Source organism: Athene noctua, chromosome 26 (assembly GCF_965140245.1).
Source record: "Athene noctua chromosome 26, bAthNoc1.hap1.1, whole genome shotgun sequence".
NCBI lineage: Eukaryota > Metazoa > Chordata > Aves > Strigiformes > Strigidae > Athene > Athene noctua.
In genome coordinates, this window is record NC_134062.1 from 1,479,293 (window position 1) to 1,498,824 (window position 19,532).

At 63.9% G+C, this 19,532-nt stretch overlaps 2 protein-coding genes across 3 annotated transcripts; both read right to left on the bottom strand.

Moving 5' to 3' along the window:
- Positions 1 to 156: 156 nt before the first annotated feature.
- On the bottom strand, positions 157 to 2,875 carry FXYD2 (FXYD domain containing ion transport regulator 2). Of its 2 annotated transcripts, none has more exons than XM_074927261.1 (6): positions 2,597 to 2,875; positions 1,804 to 1,842; positions 1,553 to 1,627; positions 712 to 748; positions 533 to 563; positions 157 to 206 (listed from the first exon to the last, which is right to left on the bottom strand). In XM_074927261.1, exons 1-5 carry the CDS (start codon positions 2,688 to 2,690, stop codon positions 539 to 541), a joined length of 270 nt encoding a protein of 89 aa, XP_074783362.1. In that variant the 5' UTR covers positions 2,691 to 2,875; the 3' UTR covers positions 157 to 206; positions 533 to 538. The 2 variants fall into 2 exon arrangements, with proteins under 2 accessions (XP_074783362.1, XP_074783361.1); XM_074927260.1 differs by having other exon boundaries at positions 157 to 357; positions 2,597 to 2,780.
- A 2,660-nt stretch (positions 2,876 to 5,535) lies between these two features.
- FXYD6 (FXYD domain containing ion transport regulator 6) lies at positions 5,536 to 14,106 on the bottom strand. Its single transcript, XM_074927259.1, has 8 exons — positions 13,973 to 14,106; positions 7,199 to 7,261; positions 6,974 to 7,012; positions 6,793 to 6,867; positions 6,631 to 6,667; positions 6,338 to 6,387; positions 6,194 to 6,236; positions 5,536 to 5,676 (listed from the first exon to the last, which is right to left on the bottom strand). The coding sequence occupies exons 2-7, from the start codon at positions 7,254 to 7,256 to the stop codon at positions 6,208 to 6,210; spliced, it is 288 nt and encodes a 95-aa protein (XP_074783360.1). The 5' UTR covers positions 7,257 to 7,261; positions 13,973 to 14,106; the 3' UTR covers positions 5,536 to 5,676; positions 6,194 to 6,207.
- Positions 14,107 to 19,532: the final 5,426 nt, after the last annotated feature.

Below are 19,532 nucleotides of genomic sequence, written 5' to 3' on the forward strand. Positions count from 1 at the left end.
AAGGTCCAGAGGCCCCGCTGCAAACCCAGAGCGGAGATGTGCCGGGGGGGTGCGGAGGAACCTTTGCTGGGTCTGTGTTGGAAGATGTCTGCAGGGCAGAGAAGTCATTGGTGCCAGGCCAGGAGAGTGGGCGATTCAAATGCCTCGGGCACAAAGTTTAACCTCGCTCAGCTTGACCTTTATTAGCGAAGAAACTCTTGCTGGATCTAACAGAGGAGAAAGCACGAGGGCAATTTGCGTTCTGGCCTCGCCTGGGGTGACAGGGTAATGGATCCACTGGAGCGGGGTAAGGGGTGGCCCTTGGCAAGGATTTCTCTGCGTTGGATGGAGCTCTGCTTCCGCGGCAGCAGGGCAGCTCTGAAACCAGAGTGCGAGGGTTACACGGGCGCAGAGGCCAGCGTGTCCTAACTCCTCTTCCCCCAAGACAAACCCCCACGTGGGTACTTCCCTGCAGTGCGAGTGTCTCGAATCATTGCTGCCCAGCACGGGCAGGCTGGGGGAGCCTGGCTGGGTGCCTCCTCCTGCAACCTACCTGCAGCTACAGGTCTTCCTCGTTTCCTTGTCTGTGGAGCAAAAGCAAGGGGAGAGGCATTAGGCTGGGCAACGTGGCTGAGGCGGGAGGGAGGCTGAGCCGGGCCCCCAGCCCTTTCGGTAGGCAGAACTAGGACAGGGAGGAGAGACAAGGCTGCCTTAAAACCGTGCAATACCCACCTCCTCTTCTTCTTCCCTCCGCAGTGGAACCGCTGGCCTGGGGGCAAGAGGAGCAGCTGAGACCTCCTGTGCCGGGAGCCTTCCCCCCGCCCCATCTCAGCGGCCCCACTCTGCTCCGGTGGAGCGGTCCTGCTCGTCCTCTGTCTGGGACCACTGGGTTGGGCTCCCATGGGAAGCCCCGAGCCCCTATGCCTCCACGCTGGGGCCGGCCTCTGGCACGGCTTCCACTGATGTGGGGAGACGCCGACCCCACCTGCTGCCTCCCGGCCCCCCTGCACCACCCTGGACCCCAACACTGCAGCCCCTGGCACTGCCCAGCAAAGCACCAGCCACGAGACCCCGCTCGGCTGTCTGTCCTTCTCTCTAAGCTGCCCCCACGGTGGCAAATGCAGGTGATTGTCTTCTTTTTCTCCCTAAACCCACTGGGCAGCACCTGCAGACACGGTGCTGCAGCCGCCCCGGCCCCACGGAGTGAGGCAGGCACGGCCTGTACGCGCAGGCAGGGGCGCAGGGTGCCCGGCACGCTCGGCACTGGGTCTCTCTGGGAGCTGCCAAGGTCCAAGGGCTCTGGGAAAGCTGGTTTCTCACTCTGGAAATGTCAGAGTTTTCTCTGCTATTTTTAATTAGTGACCTTCCCCCTGAAGCCTTGACACTGGCAAGGAAACGCTAAATATTTATGCCGTCTCCTTCCCAACTCGCTTTCTGTTGGGAGCTTGCCTAGATGGAAATTTCCCAGGCAGCCCAGCCCCTGGTGTGGGGCGGGACAGGGGGCAAGCAGAGAAGGGGCCATGTGCAAGGGAACAGAGCCAAGGGGGACGTCTGGCCCCCCCGAGGCACTTACTGAGGATGATGAGGAGCCCGACGATGAAAGCCACGACAGCGAAAATCAGCCCCCCATTGCGGATGGTCTCATAGTCTGGGGAGGAGGAGAGCCGAGCAGGCGTCAGCCCGGGTGAGGCGCGGGGCTGAGCCCGCAGCGCAGAGCCCACGGGCAGGTGTGGGAGTGGGCCCGTCCCGCTGCTCGTCCCACTGCCCGTCCCGCTGCCTGTCCCGCTGCCCACAGCCCCCGGGCTGCGCGGGACACGCACTCACCGTAGCTGAACCTGTCCAGGCCCTGCTCGGGCGCTTGCTCTGGAAAACAGGAGAAACCCAAGTGAGAGCCAGGGCCTGGGCACTGGGCTCGTGCGGAGGTGAGGTGGGAAAAATCAGGCATGAAGACTGCGAACAAGAGCCCTCCGACTTCCTGAAGGTCTAGCCGAGCCGGTAAAGGATTCCCCAATTCCCACTTTTCACCCCTGGGAGTTTAAAGTTCACGGCACATTCTCAGGGTGCACGGGAGCCTTCGAGCTCCAGGGGAAGCTGCAGACGGACCCGGCTCGCCCGCCTGCAGCACCCGGTTCTGTTTGCTACGGTTGCGCCGGCGGCAGAGCCGCCTTCACGGTGCCCTCGGGAAGTGCCGCTGCCTGAGGGACCGACGGGCAGCGATGGCTCCGCTCCCATGGCGCAGGGCACTCAACAACCCCACGGGCGGACACCTTGCACCGGGGCACGTCTCGGCAGCCTCCCCCGTCCCGCGGCCGCGTGTCGCCGCTCGAACTGCCTCACCTGGCTGTGTGTCCCTTTGCCAGGAGCCGTTTGAGAAATCCCCCTGAGAAGCCAAATGCCAGCCGGCACCGATACGCCAGCAGGCTGCGGAGCTCTGGGGATCCGTCCCCACGTCTCCCCCAAACCCTCCCGTGCAGGTTTCTGCGTGGCGGGAGGGCCCAACCCTGCTCCTCGCCCAGAGATGCCCCACGCAGGCGGCCGCCCTCCCCGGGAAGCCCCTCTGGGGTGGGCCGAGCAGGGTGCTGGCTGCGGGTGCCGCGCCGGTCCCCAGTGCCCTTACCGTCACCCATCGCGTCGGTGTGTCGTCCGGCGGGCGTCTCGCTCTGGGAGCGGGCACCCACGGGGAAGCGCATTAATTGCGAGACCAACCTCATTAAACATTAACGGCCTCAATGTAATGTTTATCGCAGTCACGAGGGGAGGCGCAGGGCTCCCGCCCGCCTTTGGGAAGGAGGCCCCGGAGGGGAGGGCCCGGTGTGCACCCACCGTGCCGGCCGGCGGGGAGAGCTGGGCACCCCGAGCCGTGGGTGGCCCCGTCCCAGCCAGGAGGGGGGTGGCAAGTCCTCCCGTGCGTCCCAAACGTCGGGCTGGCCGGGCTTGCCCTTGGCACTGCAGGTGAGCCCGAGGCGGGGGGCAGAGGGATGGGCTCGGGTACGGCTGCGACTGCCTCTTGCTACCGAGAAGTGGGTGCACACCCTGTCCCTGCAGCCTGGCACTGCTGGTCCCCGCAAGGGCTGGGCAGAGCCTCGTGGCCCAGCATTGAGCCGTCCTGGGTGCCCTAGATCCTCCCAGCACAGCGGTCCCCGGGGTGTGCCCCTGCCTGGCAGCGGGTGCCGGGATGCTGGGCCCCTCGGGGCTGTGCCAGCCCTGGGCGGCGGGGCCAGCTGCCAGGCGGGCTGTGCAATCCAGTTTGCTCTAATCTCGCAGCTGGGGAGCGGGAGTCACGCGCTCAGGCCCATTACGGCTGCGGTGGCCGGGGGGAGCCGGCCCTAGGGGAGCACTGCCCTCGCTGTGCCAGGCCGAGGGGCGCTTGGGGCCCACGGCAGCTCAGCCCTGGCACCCAAGAGCGAAGCCAGGTGGGAGGGGGGTGCGTGGGGCTGTCTGGTGCTGAGCACCCCCTCGATCGGCACACAAGTGGCCAGGACACAGAAGCTCCCGCGAGGCCGAGGGACAAGGGGGCTCTGTGCTGCCAGGCTGGCCGCTCACACTCTCCCTTCGCGTGGTCTCTGGCTATTGTGGAAACTCCTGTTGGCTGCAGAAAAGAGCGGGGCAGGGAGGGGGCTCGGCCGGCCCGGCACTGCCGGCACAAAGCCCGTCTGTGCTGCCCGGGGTGCGCAGCCCCTGCTCCCCCCTGCCCCAGCCCAGCCAGCCACCCCCAAGAGCTGGAGCCCTCGGCCCCGGCCCTGCACCCCTGGAAAATGCCCCGGCCCTTGAGACGACGCAGCCAGGCACCGATAGAAACGATATTTTATTCCTTCCCCCTCTTAGGTCACAGCACAGAACACACCAGTCCTTTACCACAGCAGCACAGTTGCCTATTTAAAAGGAAACACAATAGCTCAGTTTATTTTACAACAGTCAGGATTTGGCCATTTCTACACACCACAGGGATTTCTTTGTTTCGTGTTAACACCGACGGCACACTACAGACAGCACGGGCACGCCGAGGCGGGACGCACACAGCTGGCACCCGGGGCTGGGCTGCGCGGGGGCTGCTCTGCCCGAGGCTGAGGGGCAGCGCGGGGGCAGGAGGCGAGCGGAGCTCTCGGAAGCGGCCAGGAGGAAGGGAAGGGACACGGTCCCGGAGACACGGTGCCTCTGCCTGGCACAGATGGGACAGAGCGTGCTTCCCAGCACCGAGGGATGCAAAGCCCACCCTGGAGGCAGGGCCAGGGTGGGGGGTCACAGCAGAAACCCCTCTCAGTACCACCCTGGAGGACAAGAGCCTCTTCCCGGCCCGTAGACGGCACTGAGAAGTGTTTTGGGGCAGCCCTGGGGATCCCCCACCGCTGCCCGGGCTGACCCTGCCTCGGCAAGTGCCCACGAGCTGGCCGGCAGCCCCCGGCCCCAGCTGCAGCCACGGTTTCACGTGCCCACGGGCTCAGGGAAGGGGCCAGACTCACAGATTTGCCTCTGACCCACGAGCGGACACAAGGCGACGATGGACTCCAGGCTCTGCCCCTCCAGAGACAGCCACTGTGTGAGCTCAGGCGCACAAAGCCCCCACGCACCGCTCGCCACTGCGGCTCCGCGGGGAGAAGGGGCGGGTGGCACTGGGGGCTGACGACACGTAACCGCCACGGGACGACACACAGTGCTGACACAGGTGGCCGTGTCCTGGGCCACGGCCCAGGCGGCGAGAAGGCATCAGGAAGGGCAGGGAGCACCACGGGGAAACGCCGCTGCCCCTTCCCTGCCCGAGACAAGCAGGGACAGGATCTTTATTTCAGTCCGTGTTTCTTTTTAGCCCTCAGAGACTGTTTAACCTGCCCCCGCCCGTCTCGTGGCAGGCAGTGTTGGCGAGGAGCTGTTTTGTGCTGGTTAGCAGGGCCACCGCTGCGCGGCCGCCCTCTTTCACAGTGTCACCGTGCGGGGGGATTTCACGGGCTTCTCTGCCGCCACAGCATCTCCTCACCTTTAGAGCAGCAGCCCACACCGACAGCTGGGTTTTAGCCAGGGACAGAAATGGGGAGAGCTGAGCAGGTGGGAAAGGGGAGCTCTCTTCAGCCCTGAATGCAGCACCCAGGTGCTAGCGCCGAGGGAAGCGGAGCCGCGGGGTGTCCTGCCCGACTTGCCCCGCACCGTGGCAGCCGTTGGGCTGGGGGCGCGCAGCAGGATTATTGCTGAGGCTGCATGGCGTGGTCCAGAGCCACGCTGGGCAGGCCCAGGCACTGCGGGCCGTCTCCCCCAGCCCTGCCCAAGCCAGCCAGGGTGAACTACGGGCACCTGCCAGCAGCACCGCCCGGCACACGGACGGCACCGTGGGGACGTGGGAGTCCCCCGGGGCTGCGGCTCTGTTCCTGGGCTCGGGGGAGGGTGGCCCCGAGGGGCAGCGCCTGCCAGTCGTACAGAGCCCGAATCACACGCACAGCACGAGGAAGGTGAAGAGAAAGTCACTAGTACAACATCAGCAAGGACTAGCCCTAGAGGTAACGATCATCTCACATCAACATTACACACCACTGGAGGCAGAGAGGACGGTGAGCGGAGTTAGTAAACAGGGAACCGGTGCTGAAGTACAGAGGGTAACACAGACACGGCAGCTTTGCATCTCCTTAGAGGGACCCGCTGCTGCCATTGCAGGTTCCCCGCAGGCCGCTGGCACCTGCGGTCCGAGCAGCCGTCCCCGGGTGTCTGGGTCTGCAGGGGAAGGAGAGCAGCGAGTCAGGCCAGAGCAGCGCTGCGGCCGTTCCCTGCGCGGGGCTCGGCCACCCACAGCACCCACCGCGCTCGGCCAGCACGGGCTCCGGCCTTCCCCTCTCCCCGGGTGTGAGCCACAGCCCCGGAGCTCGGGGAACCGGCTGCAGGCGAGGAGCGAGGCGCCCGGGGGACCCACACCCAGCACACCGCAGGCCCTAGAACTGACACCACTGTGGGGCGGAGGAGCGCGAGGAAGGGAAGTGCAACGCCAAGGAATATCTGGACAGATGCTTCCTTTTCCTGCTGAGCTGCCTGGGGCTCGCTGACCACCTCGCCAGCACTGCACGTCTCTCCGCCACGGCCACGGCCAGCGCTCGCCCTGTGCCGTGCTGGGGATGCGGAGCTGCCCAGTCCCAACAGAATGGTGTGCCCAGGGCCCCGCAGTCACCCCGTACGCAGCGCCGGCTGCTCCTGCCTTCCTTCGCTGCGCTGCTGCTACCGCAGCCGCAGGACTCACCGCATGGCTCCTCTTCAGTTCTCTGCTTTCTGCGCTCCCGTTGCTGCAAAGGGAAGGGCAGAGGGTTTGCAGCGCCCGCCCGGAGCCGCGCGCCCCGCGGGCAGGAGGGTGCAGGGCAGCAGCGCGCAGGACGGGCGGCCTTACCGTTCGAGGTGATCAGGTTCTCGGCCTGAGCCTCCTCGTCCCCCGGAGCTCTGCAAGAAGAGGAGCAGGGTGAGCGCGGCCTGGCCCGCGCCCCGTGCCTGGGCACGCTCAGGAAGGCGCCCGGGGAGCGCGCAGAGCTGCTTTGCCACCCAGGAGCTCTGCAGCAGAGCGTCCCTCGGCTTTGGGCACCAGGACCCCGAGGGATGCTCAGGGAGCGAGCCCGGGAGGAGCCGAGTGCCGGGCAGAGAGCCCCCCCCGAGGGACATGCTCCCCCCCAAGCTGCCCTCACTCACCTGGGCTTCTGGTTGAAACTGCACCTGCACCTCCTGCCTGCAAGGGGAGAGAAACGCCGTGAGCGTGGCCAGGGAGGGAACGGGCCACAGCCTTTCCCCCCGCAAGAACAGCCCCCGCCACCCCAGCCTGCACACCCCACACCCGCCTGCTCCCCGACTTACTGAGTATGAGGAGAATGCCAACGGTGAACAGCACCACGGCAAACACCAGCCCCCCGATCCTCAGGCTCTGGTAATCTGGGGGGAGGAGACACAGGGGCCTGTTCCCACTGGGTTCAGGGAGGGGCGCAGCCCCTTTTGCTCCCCGTCCAGCACACCCGTCCCCACGCAGGGCGATGCTCACCATAGTTAAAGGGGTCCTCCTCCTTCTCTTGGGTGGCCACTGGAAAGAAGCAGACAAGGGGTGTGAGGTGAGCGAGCCTCCTGGCCGGGCCCCCACAAAACCCCCCACCAGCACAGGCACCCTGCTCCCCACTCCGGCCCCCTCAGATCCGAGGGGGGACTGTCCCCGGGGGCCCGCAGCCTCTTCCCATGCCCCCACCGCCTCCGGTGAGCCCTCAGCACCTACCGTCTGCCACGGCCGCCGGCACCAGGAGCGAGCACAGGAAGAGCAGCACCGCCTCCATGGCCGCTGCGAGAGAGGGGAGAGCAGCTTCAGCACCCCGACAGCTGATGGAGGGCACCGCGCCGGGGCTGGGGGGCACGGGGGGGCTCCGGGCAACTCCTGCCCGACTGTGAGGGAGAAGGAGCCAGGCTGGCCCTGGGAAACACCGGGGAGCCTGGCCACAACGCCTGGTGCCGCAGCTGAACCCAGCCCAACGGGGACATGGAGGCTTGCGGATGCAAAGCAGGGGAAGGGTTTGAGCGGACAGACAGACAGACGAGCTTTGTGTGGGGTTCTGGGGGATATTTTCACCCACTTCTGCACCACTGGCTCTGCTCCTGGCACGGATCTCGTGCAGTCTCAACGTGCAACGCAGGCAACGGGGCCAGCAGGAGGGCTATGATCTCCCCATCAAGGTCAATACTGTGCCCTTCACCCAGAGCATACTTTAATTTGTCCCAATTAGCATAGCAATTACGGCACATTCCACAATGAGGCCAGTGGCCCTGGTGGGACAGGAACTCGAAGCCACGCCTGCCCCCCTGGCTCACCAGCAGCAGCAAGCTGAGACCTTAAATACCCCGCGGTGCCCCCTCACAGCTGAGCCTGTCCCTGTCCCTTCACCAGCACCAGCTGCCCGTGTGCGGGGGCACCGGCCAGAGCACGGACCCTTCCCCGGGTGTAAGGACGCCGCGGCCGGGCTGCGACGCTCCCTGCCAGCTCGACCAGCGTGGCACATCGCCATGCCCAAGCCGCCACACCCATGTGGGACGGGCACCCTCGCTGCTGGCACCAGCCACCACCAGCCGCTCTGCCGTGGCACGGCCCTGCCCGCACACACGGTACCTATCAGGCGTCCCCGAGCGTCCTTTGTCCTCCTCCCCAGGGGACTGGGGGGCTGGGGGAGCGGCTGCCCTCCATCCTGCCAGCCGGCCCAGGCGCTGCGGGCCCGGTGGATGCTTCTTGCCAGGGGGAGAGGCCTTGGCAGACACGTCTCCTTCAAGGGAGTGAGACGGGGGCTCCGGAGCACAGGGGCAGGTTGGGGGCTGCCTCCCCAGCCGCCCCCCGTGCTGCTGCTGCCTGGCGACGGGGCTCGGTGGCCATACATGGTGCGGGAGCACGACGAGGGCTCCCGGCTGGCACGGGAGAGGAGGGGGGTTATCGGGCGCCCTGCACAGCGCTGATAGCACCGAGCGCTACCGAGCCGCCGCAGCTGCTGTGCTGGATTAGTGCCGATAAGAAAGGGGCCCTCCACAGAGCAGGAATTCAGCGAGCTGACGGCTGCAGATGCCCGGCGTGCTGTTCTTCAGCCCCTCCAGAGCCTGACCTGATTCAGATGCTCCCCCCACCCCAGGCACCAGCTCAGCTGCCCCAGGCCACTCCTCAAGGCACCAGGGTCCCCCAGATCCCACCACGGCCCCTTGTCCCAGTTTGTGCTACGAACATGCCCAGGCTCAGCACCACCCACCCGCCGGCCAAGCCGGCCCCGGCAGCGTTTCGTCCCGCGGCTGGTCTCAGGGCTGCCGCCGGGAGCCAGCTCCCACAACCACGGGGAGCACGTTGCCAGAACCCGATTTATTTGTCATAACAAGTTGCGCCCTGTGATAACTCACGTCCTTCCCTCCCCTTCCATGTCTTGTCATTTTGAAGTCAATGTGTTTTATCTGAACGCTGGAGGGTTTAATTTCCCCTGCCTGCAGCTGCCGCTGCCATTGTGTAGCGCGGGGCTGTGCTGCCACGCCGCGCTGGAGCGTGCCGCTGGCTCCCCGCGCCCAGACAAGCCCCCTCGTTTGCTGAGGCGCGTAATTCTGGATAATTACCAGGTCTTAGAAACATGTACAAAGAGCCCAACAGCTGGTGATACAGTAACTCCTAGTTGCACATTTTCCTATGTCCTTTATCTCATGTCCTTTATCTCTTCACTGCCGAGGCTGCCAGCGCAAAATCAGTGTCATTACCCGACAGGAGGCTGTTGTGTGTGCACAAGGAGATGCAGTACGGCACATGCCATTGCTAGATGAACAGTATTAATTGCCTCTTGTAGCATATTAATGATGCCTTTATTTTTTGAACAAACCATTCATCAGATTTTTACTGTTTATTTTGCCGTTATGTGACTGCTCTTGCAGCAGCAGCTCAGTGACGTCCTCTGGAGAACATCCTCGGGGAATTTTGCTTTCTTCACAACCGTCCCTGCCCCACCTCGAGCTCTGCCACCCCAGCTGGGGCATGTGGGAGTCGCCTCCCCAGGGCTGAGATTTTCCTGCCTGCAGCTCCCTGGGTCCAAGGTTCCCTGCCTGTAGTCCCGGAGTGAGTTCGGGTGTGCCGGCCGGGCACGCTAACCCCACACACGCTCCCCTCCCACAGCGGGCAGCATTTTTCCCCAGTGCCCCACAGCCCTCGGCCCGAGTCACTCTTCGGGTGCCAGGCGCCCACCCTCGCACCTCTTCTACTTCAGGGTGCTCCCACTGACACCCGGGGAAGGTGCCTTCCAGCGTGGCCAGCCCTGCTGCAGCGGCGAGGGGGTCTGACCCACAGGCCGCAGCTTGCAGAGCGGCTTCGAACAGGCAGGAGCTGCGCTGCCGGCTGCCTGGCTGCCCTGCGGCAGCACCGACAGAGCGAACGTCTCCCTGCGCCGGCTCCGCTCCCCGCTCCCCCACAGCCGCCACCAGCCCTCCGCAGCCGCCCAAGGCAGCGGGCCAGCGCTGGGGCCCTGCTCAGCCACAGACGTTGTTTCCAGTCCTCTGCTCACTTTTGGCTTCTCGCACTTGGTGCAGCAGAGTTCACTTTTTCGCCAAGCCAAGCACACAGCACACATATGTTCTTTGTTTTTCTAACTCAATTCCTAAAATTCACACACTTCTGCACGCTGAAAGTTATCTCCGCACGAGTTAACCACCAGGATTGGCAGTGTCCTTGCTCGAAAAACAAACACAGCATTCTGGAGTGCAAATGAGCCCCGTTCTCCTCCAAGGAAGCATATGCTTTGCGAAGCGCCACAGGTTTTCTGGGTTGCTTCAAGCTGGCCCACCCACTTTTGCATGAAGCTGAAATAAAGTGAGAAGAGCAAACATTGCAAAGGCTTTGCCGTTCTCTCTGCTTCGCCTTCAGCTGGCAGCGTCCAAGGCAGAAAGGCGCCGCTCCCCGCCCTCCCACCGCGCTCAATCCAGCTGTGCCTTTGCACAACGGCAGCGGAGAAGCAACAGCCCCGCGCTCAGCCGCGCCACTTGGCACACACCTCCCCGATTTCTCCCCATTAGTGGCACAAAGTTTGCGGTTACCAAACCGAGCGGCGGCCACGCACCCGTACAAACCACGGGGAGCGGCAGCGCAGCACGCTTCACACACGATCTGAATCAAAACATGTTTTTTTCCTGTTAGAACTGCGAGATCTGCCTAAATACGGAGAGAGGCGGAGAGGCACAGGAAGCGGCGCCCAGAGCTCTCCTGCCCTCCCGCCTCAACCCACCCTGCAGTATTTAGAGGGAAAACCAAGTATTTCCCCCCCACCCTGAGCAGGAGCGGGTGCCAGGACGAGGGCGCCAGGCATTTGGGAGAGGCTCTCAGGTGAAGGCGGCAACGACACGGACTGAGGGAGGACGTGGAGTTTGCTGTTTGGGGGCTGCCTGGGGGCTGACCCCCTCACTGGTAGGATGGGGTGAGACCGGGCTGTGAAACTAACCCCACGCCACGGAGGGGGCCGGGGCTGGACCTGCCTCATGGCAAGGGCTTGCGGGTGGTGCCCACGCAGCCACCCTCACCCTCCCACGCTGAGCCTGGGCTTCAGGTGGCTGGAGCTGGGAGCCACTGGTAGCCAGGGGCCACCCATAGCCACACGGGAGTAGCTCGCAGGCACCAGCCCTGCTGCCTCCCTGCTGAGCTCACAGCCAACACCCTTCACTCCACGCAAGGCACAGTCACAGCCCTCCCTCAGCCTCTTGCTCCTGGATTATCCCTCCTTACAATTCCGCCTGTCACTGGGCTCGTGTGTGTGCACGGAGACTGTGTCTGTGCGAGAGAGAGGAGCGGGGAAAATCCGGGCACGCAGACCCAGCCTCTCCCACCCACTGCTCAGCTCTCTGTACCACGGCAAATCATGCCGGAGCAAGGCAGGTGAATTTGTAATGGCGTTGGATCCTGAAGTCCCCTTTTCCTTTCTGTTGCTCTGCATAGATCTGCCCTGTCAAGTCTCAGCCATCACAGCGTAATGCTGGGCAGCCTCCTCCTTCCGTCTGGAGTCCTCAGGGCATCTCCCGAAGATCAGACCTAGTTAAAATCTCTAGTTTCTCTGCAAAGCCCCCAAGACGGTGACAGCAGTGCTCCGTTGCCTGGAGCATTTCGGGGCGTGCATGTGTGAATGGGCATTTCCAGCTACGCGTGGATGTGCTCTTCTGCCATTTCACGTCAGCATCAATCTGGCTATTACTGTGCCTGTTGTTGTGCCTCCTGTTCCTAAAGGAGAGGAGGAGAGATCTCCAGCCCTCGCCATGCTGCTACAGACAGCACAGCACTCCCCAGATCTGGTGCCGATGTGAAGGCTGACCAGATGAAGACACAAAACTGACTAAGATCTAATTGTCTCTTGCAGGTTGGGAGTATCTCCCCAACGCAGAGGACACTCAAAGAAAACTCTCCGGGAGCCCCAGGAACCCACTTTCATCCCTGCTCCTGCTGGATGAGATTCACACATGGGCCCCCACAGACCAGCCCCGACTGGGTCGACGCTGGCGAGAACACGCGATGCCAGGGAATCGCTGCACACGGCTAAACCAGGCTCCGAGCGTGCCCTGTGCTGCATCCTCACCCCTACCCCAGCACTACACTTGCCTCCTCCCGGGCTTCTTCCAGCCCCAGGCAACCAGCCCTAAAACGTTCAGGAGCCTTGGCCACATCCTGCTCACACGCAGCCCCCGGCCCGCCCCGACGATCCGGGTTTCCCCAAACAAGGAGCAGCAGGCACGAAACGGCGAGGCTCACCCCTCACTGGAGTCAAACCCCCGGTGTGCTGAGTGCCGAGGTGCGGGGGGGACCGGCAGGGAAGGCAGCCTGCGGTGCCGGGGGAGCAGTAACCACCACCACCACCTCCAGGCAGGAGTCGGTGGCTCCTGGACTCTCCTTGTTTACATCACCGGGTCTGTAAACCTGGACCTGGAGCGTCCTCCCGCCGCACCCAGCTCTCCCCAGCCCTCGTCGCACACTAAAGCCCGGGCTCTGCCTGCTGAGCGAGCACGGCCGGGCGCCAGCACAACGGGAATCCAACAGGTCATCAAAAGCAGAGGTTACCTGGCACGTCCTGGTGGCCAGAGAAATCCAGATCACCAGAAAACACTGAAATAACAGCGAAAGAGAAGCTGCTTCAAGCTCCCATGTGTCCCAGGGTGCCACGATACAGCCACGCTCAGCAGAGCATCAAAGAGCGGACATTTTCTCCATTCTCTCCTTTGCTGCTGCTGTCGGGCGCGGCCACCGCCCAGCGCGAGGCCAGAGGAGTCCCCACCGGGCAGGGCCGTTGTCGCTGCCAACGCCGTGAGGAGGGGCCCCACGGCGCCTGTGGCGCCTTCTCCGTGCCCGGGGACACGACAGCCGCGGAGCTCAGTGGCCTCTTTATGCTTCTGGAGCACACAAACAGCCTGAAAGCCAGCGCGGGGGAACAGCCAGGCACAAAGCCACCAGCTTGCTGCGCCGGGGAGTCGCCCGCATCACCTGAACTCCGGGCGAGACCGTGATTCTCCGCCGCGTCTTACCAGAATGGGCAAGTTTCGAGGAGGCAGCTAAGATCCCAAGGCGAGCGTGAAACAGGAGCTGGCTGAGAGGAAGGCGCAGGCAGACCCACGCCTCGCAGGCGCGGGGTGCTGCCGGGCAGGCCTGGGCATGCTCTAACAGGTGGCTGGACACTGCCGTGACTGCCACTTGCCGCTGGCCACTAGCCCTTGTACACTCCCCGCTGCACTGCCTTGGAGCCACGCTCCTGCGTTGCGGGGCAGCGGCTCTGTGGGCTCGTCTTCGTTTCCAATCGGGAGTGAAACCACCCAGGGGGGGCTGGAAATGCCAAGGGGACCCCCGGCGCGGCGGAGCCCGGCGGGGTGGCCGAAGCGGTGCAGGGGGCCGCTGCGAGCCCCGCTCCCCCCGCAGCCCTTCCCCGAGGCTGCCGCTTCACGCCGCAAAGCTCATCCCCGTCCCACGCAGCCCACCGCTCCGGCAGGATCCGAGTTCCACCGCGCGGGCTCCGGCAGCTCTTTCTCGGGGAAGCGCTAAGGGACACGCTCCCCTCCCGCCCGACGCCCGCCCGGGCGGACGCGCTGCCCCGTGTCCCCACCCGGGAATATTTCCCGGCAGGAGCCCGGGCGCTGCCTGGCGCTGGGGAGCAGGATCCGCGCCCCGGGCCCCCCGTCCCAGCCAGCCCGGGGAGCGCCCCCGGTCCTCCCACGGTGGTCCCGGGTGGGGGCGGCCGGGGCATCCTTCCCAGCACGGGGGGCCGGTAACCAGGCAACGGTGGGATGAAGGAACCGACGGTACCCGGCGTTGCCATGGCAGCCGCCAGGGCCGGGGATGCGGGCGGCCCGAGGCGCAGGGCGATGCCCCGGGGCAGCGGGGCGGGGGCCGAGCCGGGTCCCGGTGCCTCCCCGGTGGAAGCGGGACCCCGCGGCGGCCCCCAGCCCCCGCCTCACCCCGCGCGGGGGCCCCGCAGCCCCCCCGGGCCGCCCCCTCCGCCGCCGGCAGCGCGTCCGTCGGACCCACCTGAGCTCGCCGGGCCGGGCCGGGCCGGGCCGGGCTGTCGCGTCCCGCTGGTCCGGGGGGTGCGCGGGGTGCGGAGCGGAGCGGAGCGGGCAGCGTGTGCGCGGAGCCGGGCAGCAGCACAAAGGGGAGCGGGGCGGGCCGGGCCGGGCGGGGCGGGGGCGGCGCCTCCGCGGGGCGGGGGGGGCTGGCAGCGGCGGGGGGGCGATGCTCGGGGGGGGGGGGGGGACAGGCCGGCTGCGGCCGGCGCACCCCGAAACCTGAAATAAAGGCTCCCGAAACCAGAAATGAGTTTAGAGAGGAGATAGAGCTTTATTCTGCGCGGGGTGCGAGGGGAAAGCGTCCACAAGCCAAGCGCCCCACACCGAGGAACTTCAGAGTATTTATACGCTCCCAGCTACGCGATTGTATGTTTTCCATAATGATTACTGGTTGGCTGCTTATCGCTTCTACCCCTCATTGGTTAGTAACGTACAGAGGGGTTTTAATTTTTCCACACAAGCTCAAAGGGTGAGGGTCTGTACCCAGACAGGGGTCTTAAGCTGATTTACACAGAGGAGTTTCACAAGCCGCCCTGTTCCAGGATGCTGCTCTTCTTCAGGGATGGTAGCGCCTGATTAGAAGTTCCTCACTAATTGCTGTTGAAGTTTGAAGCACAGACTGACCCATCCGGCGCGTCCAGTTTATCCTTGTACCTGATGACAAACACTTGTACGGACGAGGGTATGTCCTGTGTGGCCTTGGGCGCGATGAGAAGCATCTGTGGGGTCTGCAGTGTGCGATGAGAAGCAGTTTTGCAGCCTGAGACTCCTGGTGAACAATGACTCTGTCCCACGGGTAGCAAGCACACAAGTTCAAGCAATTCCAAACGAGGCCTCTTGTTCAGGCTAACACCCCAAAACACCGGGCGGTGCCTGCCCGGAGCGTCCCACGAGTGACCTGGGCAGCTCTGCCCCCCTTGTCCCCCTCTGGGTGGAGTTCACACGTGTCAGCGGGTTCTGGGGCAGGTGCTCTGAGATCCCCCACAGAAAGCTGCTCTGTGTGAAGGGGAAGCGCTGCCCAGGCTTCGGAACATCCCTCCCCACACGGAGAGCCGGCAGCCTCTGCCCCGCGCATGCGCCTGGCGCAGGGGAGCGGGGGAACGGCTGTGCATAAATCGGTAGATGTGAGGCAGAAGCTCTGTGCGCGCCGGCTCCCGGCAGCAGAAGGGCACAGCTGAGAGAGGGGGTGTCACGCTGCCAGGCCGGGGGGCCCGGGTCACGCCGCTCAGTCTGTGCTCGGGGGCCACCCAGGTCGGGTCTGCTGGGGAGGGGGCAGCTGGGGCACTCCCAGCCGGGCCGGGCTGGGTGCTGGGTGCACGCGGGTTGGTTTCAGGCCTGCTCAGGGCCTGCTGCCTCCCCCAGATCTGCCAGCATTTAGCTGGTGTGGAGAAACAGACCCTTCGGGGGACCCCAGAGCAGGTCAGAAACCAGCAGACGCTTCAGACAGTCAAGGCAAAATGCTGCAAGAAGGAGAAGGGCTGGACCCACCGCTGCTGTGAACGAGCACCCTGTCACAGCACGTTGTGGCAACCGACCAGTTTATTCCCATCGGACAGCTGGACATGCTGGGAGGAGCAAGATCTGGGAGGGAGATAGGTGTTTAATATAGCACAGTGCCCGGAGGGAACGCCTGTGCCCAGCGAGCTGCTCGTGGCCGGGGAGCGGCCTGGTCACAGCCACAGTGGGGAGGGACGCTGCGGTCCTGGCCGTGCTTGGAGCCACCGAGGTGCCCACGGGCTCTGGCCAGGGACACAGACATGGCCCCGGGGCTGTGGGCATCTGCCACAGGAGTGTGGTGATCCGAGGGCCTGCCCTGAGCTCCCGAGAGCTGGGCACCAGCAGTGTGAGCACTGGTATCTGCGCAAAGCTCGAGCTTCCCACCGGCCGGGCACCGTGCCGGGTGGGTGACGGTGTCGGGAGTGCGGCCGGGCAGCCGCTGACTGGCGAGACCCACTCCCTGCCAGGCCAGGCTGGCACACCCCTGTCTGCTGGCTCCTGCTCCTGCCCTGGAGAGCCATTTCTGCTTGAAAAAACACCTTAGTGATGCTGTCACCACTGAGCTGGTTCATCCCCTAATAACTCAAATGCATCTTAGATAGAAATCAGACAATAATAGCACAGTCCATTGTACATTCATTTCCCAGTTTCCAGTAAAATATAAAAAGAAAATAAACCAGTACTGGCATTTCAGGGCAATTATTCCGAAGGGTCAAGAGCTACAGACCAACAAAGAGGAGCTGGACAACGTCAAATCTCTTTAATGCGCAGGGATAACATGATGGGGCTGGCAGCCGCCCTGCAGCGAGCGAGGCAGAGATGAAGCAGTTCTAATCAAGTTTCGGGGTCCTCTGACCCTACCCACTCCTCAGCCGTTATTACCCTCTGCACACCCTGGATCTTCGGCGCCGTGACCACGGCCTGGGGAGCTCAGCGAGCGCTGGGGGTCTCTCACAGAGCCCCCACGCCGGCAGCGCCCGGGACACGCGCCTGGCTGCGCTCTGTGCTCTCCTGCCTTTACTTCTCTAGTTACAAATTAGCAAGGTGCTGCCTAAAACAAGTAGAATTGAAGAAATTGGGAGTGCAGATTTTTTTTTTTTTCTGTACAAGCTCCGGTAAAAGAGAGCCCAGTGTGAATGTGGGAAGTGGAGGCTCCACTGTGCTGCTCCCGCGGAGGGAAAGCTGCCCAAGGCAAACATCTGCCCCCAGAGCCGCGCTGCCGTACCAAGCAGCGGCTTCGTTTCTGGTGGATCTGGGTGAAATCTGTTTCTGGTGTAGTGCGGGCCAGCAGCACCGAGGGCAGGCAGGCCTGATTTACGCTAATGAAGGGGCTGGGCTGATCTCCTTATGCTATTTGAGTCAACAGGCGCGCTGCCAGTGGCTTCAAACAGGGAATGATTTCATCTCTGCCCTGCGTCGTCTTACAGCGGAGCAGCCGTGGAGCCGGCGACTCCTCCCTGCGCTCCCGGGGCAGCGAGGCCTGGCAGGGAGCAGGGGAAGGAGCTGCTTGCTCTCCAGACCCTCCCCCTCTAATTTTAAAGTCTTTCCCTTCTCTGTAATGCCAAGCTTGCACATGTCTGCAAACTGCTCGTTCGGAGGCAACGCAGCCCCGAGCGCGGGCACAGGAGAACGGCGCCGTGACAGCGGTTGTGCAGAGCCCCGCGGCCGTGCTGAACCCAGCGCCCACGCTCGCAGCAGCCCGAGCCCTCCCCGGGGCTCTGGCTTCCCCCGGGAGCCGCCGCCGAGGCAGCGGACGGTGCCGGAGCAGCTGAGGGCCGTGCTCCCTACCCGAGCCCCCCGCACAGCCAGCGCCGGCGCTGCACAAGCCCAAGTTTAGCAACTCTGTGCCAAGTGATGATGTTATGGCCATGGAAGGGAACCAGTCCAAAACTGTGGGAAAAACATTTTTGAAGAGAAACGTCATCTCTGAAGCCATATAAACGAATCAGACACAACAGAACAAGGAGCTATAAAAGGAGAGTTGGGGAAAAACACCGCTAATGGGCAGTAACTCACATGGTGCCCGCCGGACTGTATCTTTGTAATTTATATTCCTTGGGGACACCGGCCTGTGATTTCCAAAGCACAGAGGAGTATGGAAACAGCCCGGCCAGTTGTGAGGCCACACTCGGCACCCCTCGTCTCAGAGGATGCTCCGGAGAAGGACGCAGCTGAGCAAGCAGGTGCTGAGCACGGGGGGCTTTGCCAGAGCGGCAGACGAGGGCCTGGGCTGGTCCCCGGAGGCTCCTCGGGGCTGGGCTGGCACCCACCATGGCTGAGCTCCCCCCCGGGGCTACAGGCAGCAGGACCTTGTTGCAAATGCAGCAGGAGCGGGGGTGAAGCCGTGTCCGAGACATCTGCTTCACCCGCCCGGTGTTGTCTTTGGGAACAGCAGAGCACAACGGCCGTGGCCAGGCGGTTTTATCAGAAACTAGTTGCTTCTAATCTGGTTAGAAAACTTCAGCCCCTGGGGAAGCACAGCAAACCTTTCTGCGGGCCTGGGAGGAGAGACTGCTGGATGCCAGCTTTAGAAGGAAATAATCAGGTTTGTATTAAGGGCTGAAATAATTTCTCTGCTTTGAGAGACTATTCCAGAGAGCAGAAGAGCAATAACCTCAGAGGAGGTAAAAACCACAGCGGAGGAGCAGGTCCTCCACACACTGAGATGTCACCGTGACCAGGAACATAGTTCCAGCAAGATCAGCTCTTACTAGGTTCCAATTTTTGTTTTATTCTTTCTCAAAAGATCTGTTTCTCCAGCATGCCATCTCAGGCAGCAATAAAACATCACGAGCTGCTGCTCAGTGGGGCACGCTATGACTTTTATGAGCAGAAGCCTTGAGATCCCAGAGAGCCTTTGCAGAAATGTAAGCTGGGTCTGTAGCTTTTCACAATTTCATCAGATCAGCATGAAACAGGGAAGAGCCGGGAAAGCCCCTACTCTTACTCCATCTCAACTTCTTTTGTCAAAAACCCTATTGCCTTGGCCACTGCACGTGCAGGGAGGTCAATTATAACACGGTCAGCAAAGATGTGGTGCCCGTGTGTACTGGGCAGCAGAGCCCCCGTTCCTCCCCGGTGTCTCCCCTGGGACCAGGACGGAGGCGGCACCCAGCCCCTGGCACGGGGCACCTAACGGGCTTCGCACCGGCACAGGTCACACCAGGGTCCCACCCCGGCAGGTCCCTGGACCTGGATGAAAACCCCACCCGGCAGCCTCGGCCATTCCTCCGCTGCCTCGGAGCAGGGTGTGCAAGCAGGTGACACTGAGCGGTGCCATCGAGGCGCCGGCGCCCAGTGCCAGCCCCGTGCCTGGCAGCCCCGGCGTGGCGCCGCGGGCAGGAACGCTGGCACTGCTGCTTCCCCCAGGCCAGCACCCTGCAGCTCTGCCACGCTGCTGCCGGGGGGCTCTGCGGGGGGCTGCTGGCTTTGCAGCCAGCTGCAGGTGAGGCACCAGCCTCCCCGAGTCACCCTGCGCTCACCCACCCCAGAGCCTGCCTGCAGGGGGGCACCGGAGCACCCTGAAATGCTTCGTGCCCGCTGGGGAAGTGCTGGAGCCCATCGGGAGTGGCGGAGCAGCCGCAGGCCTGCAGCGGGTTTGCCCCAGGCCCTTTCACACTTCCATTTTTCACGCGGTTTCCAGGGTTATTTGAGCCACACCAGCTGTGTCAGCACCCAGCAACGCTTCTGCCCAGGCCCAGCGTTTCCCCGGCTGCGCAGCCACCCCTGAGCCGGGCCGCGGCCCAGCCAGCCCCTGGCCTCCCCTTGGAGGCTGAGCCGGGGCGGCCGTGACCTCCCGCCGCGGGATTCACCCCAGCACGGGGCATGGGCTGCGCCCCAGCACAGTTCTGCAGCTGCCTGGGCACGGGGGGGCTCAGCACATCCACCACCCCCAGCCCGTGGGCACCGCTGGCCCCGCAGCGCTACGAGGGGACCCCGCGCAGCTGAGCTGCGCCCCGCAGACCCCCAGCCCCAGCGACGGCAGCGTGTTGCCAGCAGCAGGTTATTCACCCCTGAACTCCACG

Coding starts and splice junctions, on each gene's coding strand:
- FXYD2 (XM_074927261.1), bottom strand. CDS start 2,690: ATGAGGTTGGTCTCGCAATTAATGCGCTTCCCCGTGGGTGCCCGCTCC. Junction 749..1,552: donor CGGGCTCCTCATCATCCTCA/GTAAGTGCCTCG, acceptor TCTTGCCCCCAG/GCCAGCGGTTCCACTGCGGA. Junction 564..711: donor GGAGGGAAGAAGAAGAGGAG/GTGGGTATTGCA, acceptor TTTGCTCCACAG/ACAAGGAAACGAGGAAGACC.
- FXYD6 (XM_074927259.1), bottom strand. CDS start 7,256: ATGGAGGCGGTGCTGCTCTTCCTGTGCTCGCTCCTGGTGCCGGCGGCC. Junction 6,668..6,792: donor TGGCATTCTCCTCATACTCA/GTAAGTCGGGGA, acceptor CTCCCCTTGCAG/GCAGGAGGTGCAGGTGCAGT. Junction 6,237..6,337: donor GAACCTGATCACCTCGAACG/GTAAGGCCGCCC, acceptor TTCCCTTTGCAG/CAACGGGAGCGCAGAAAGCA.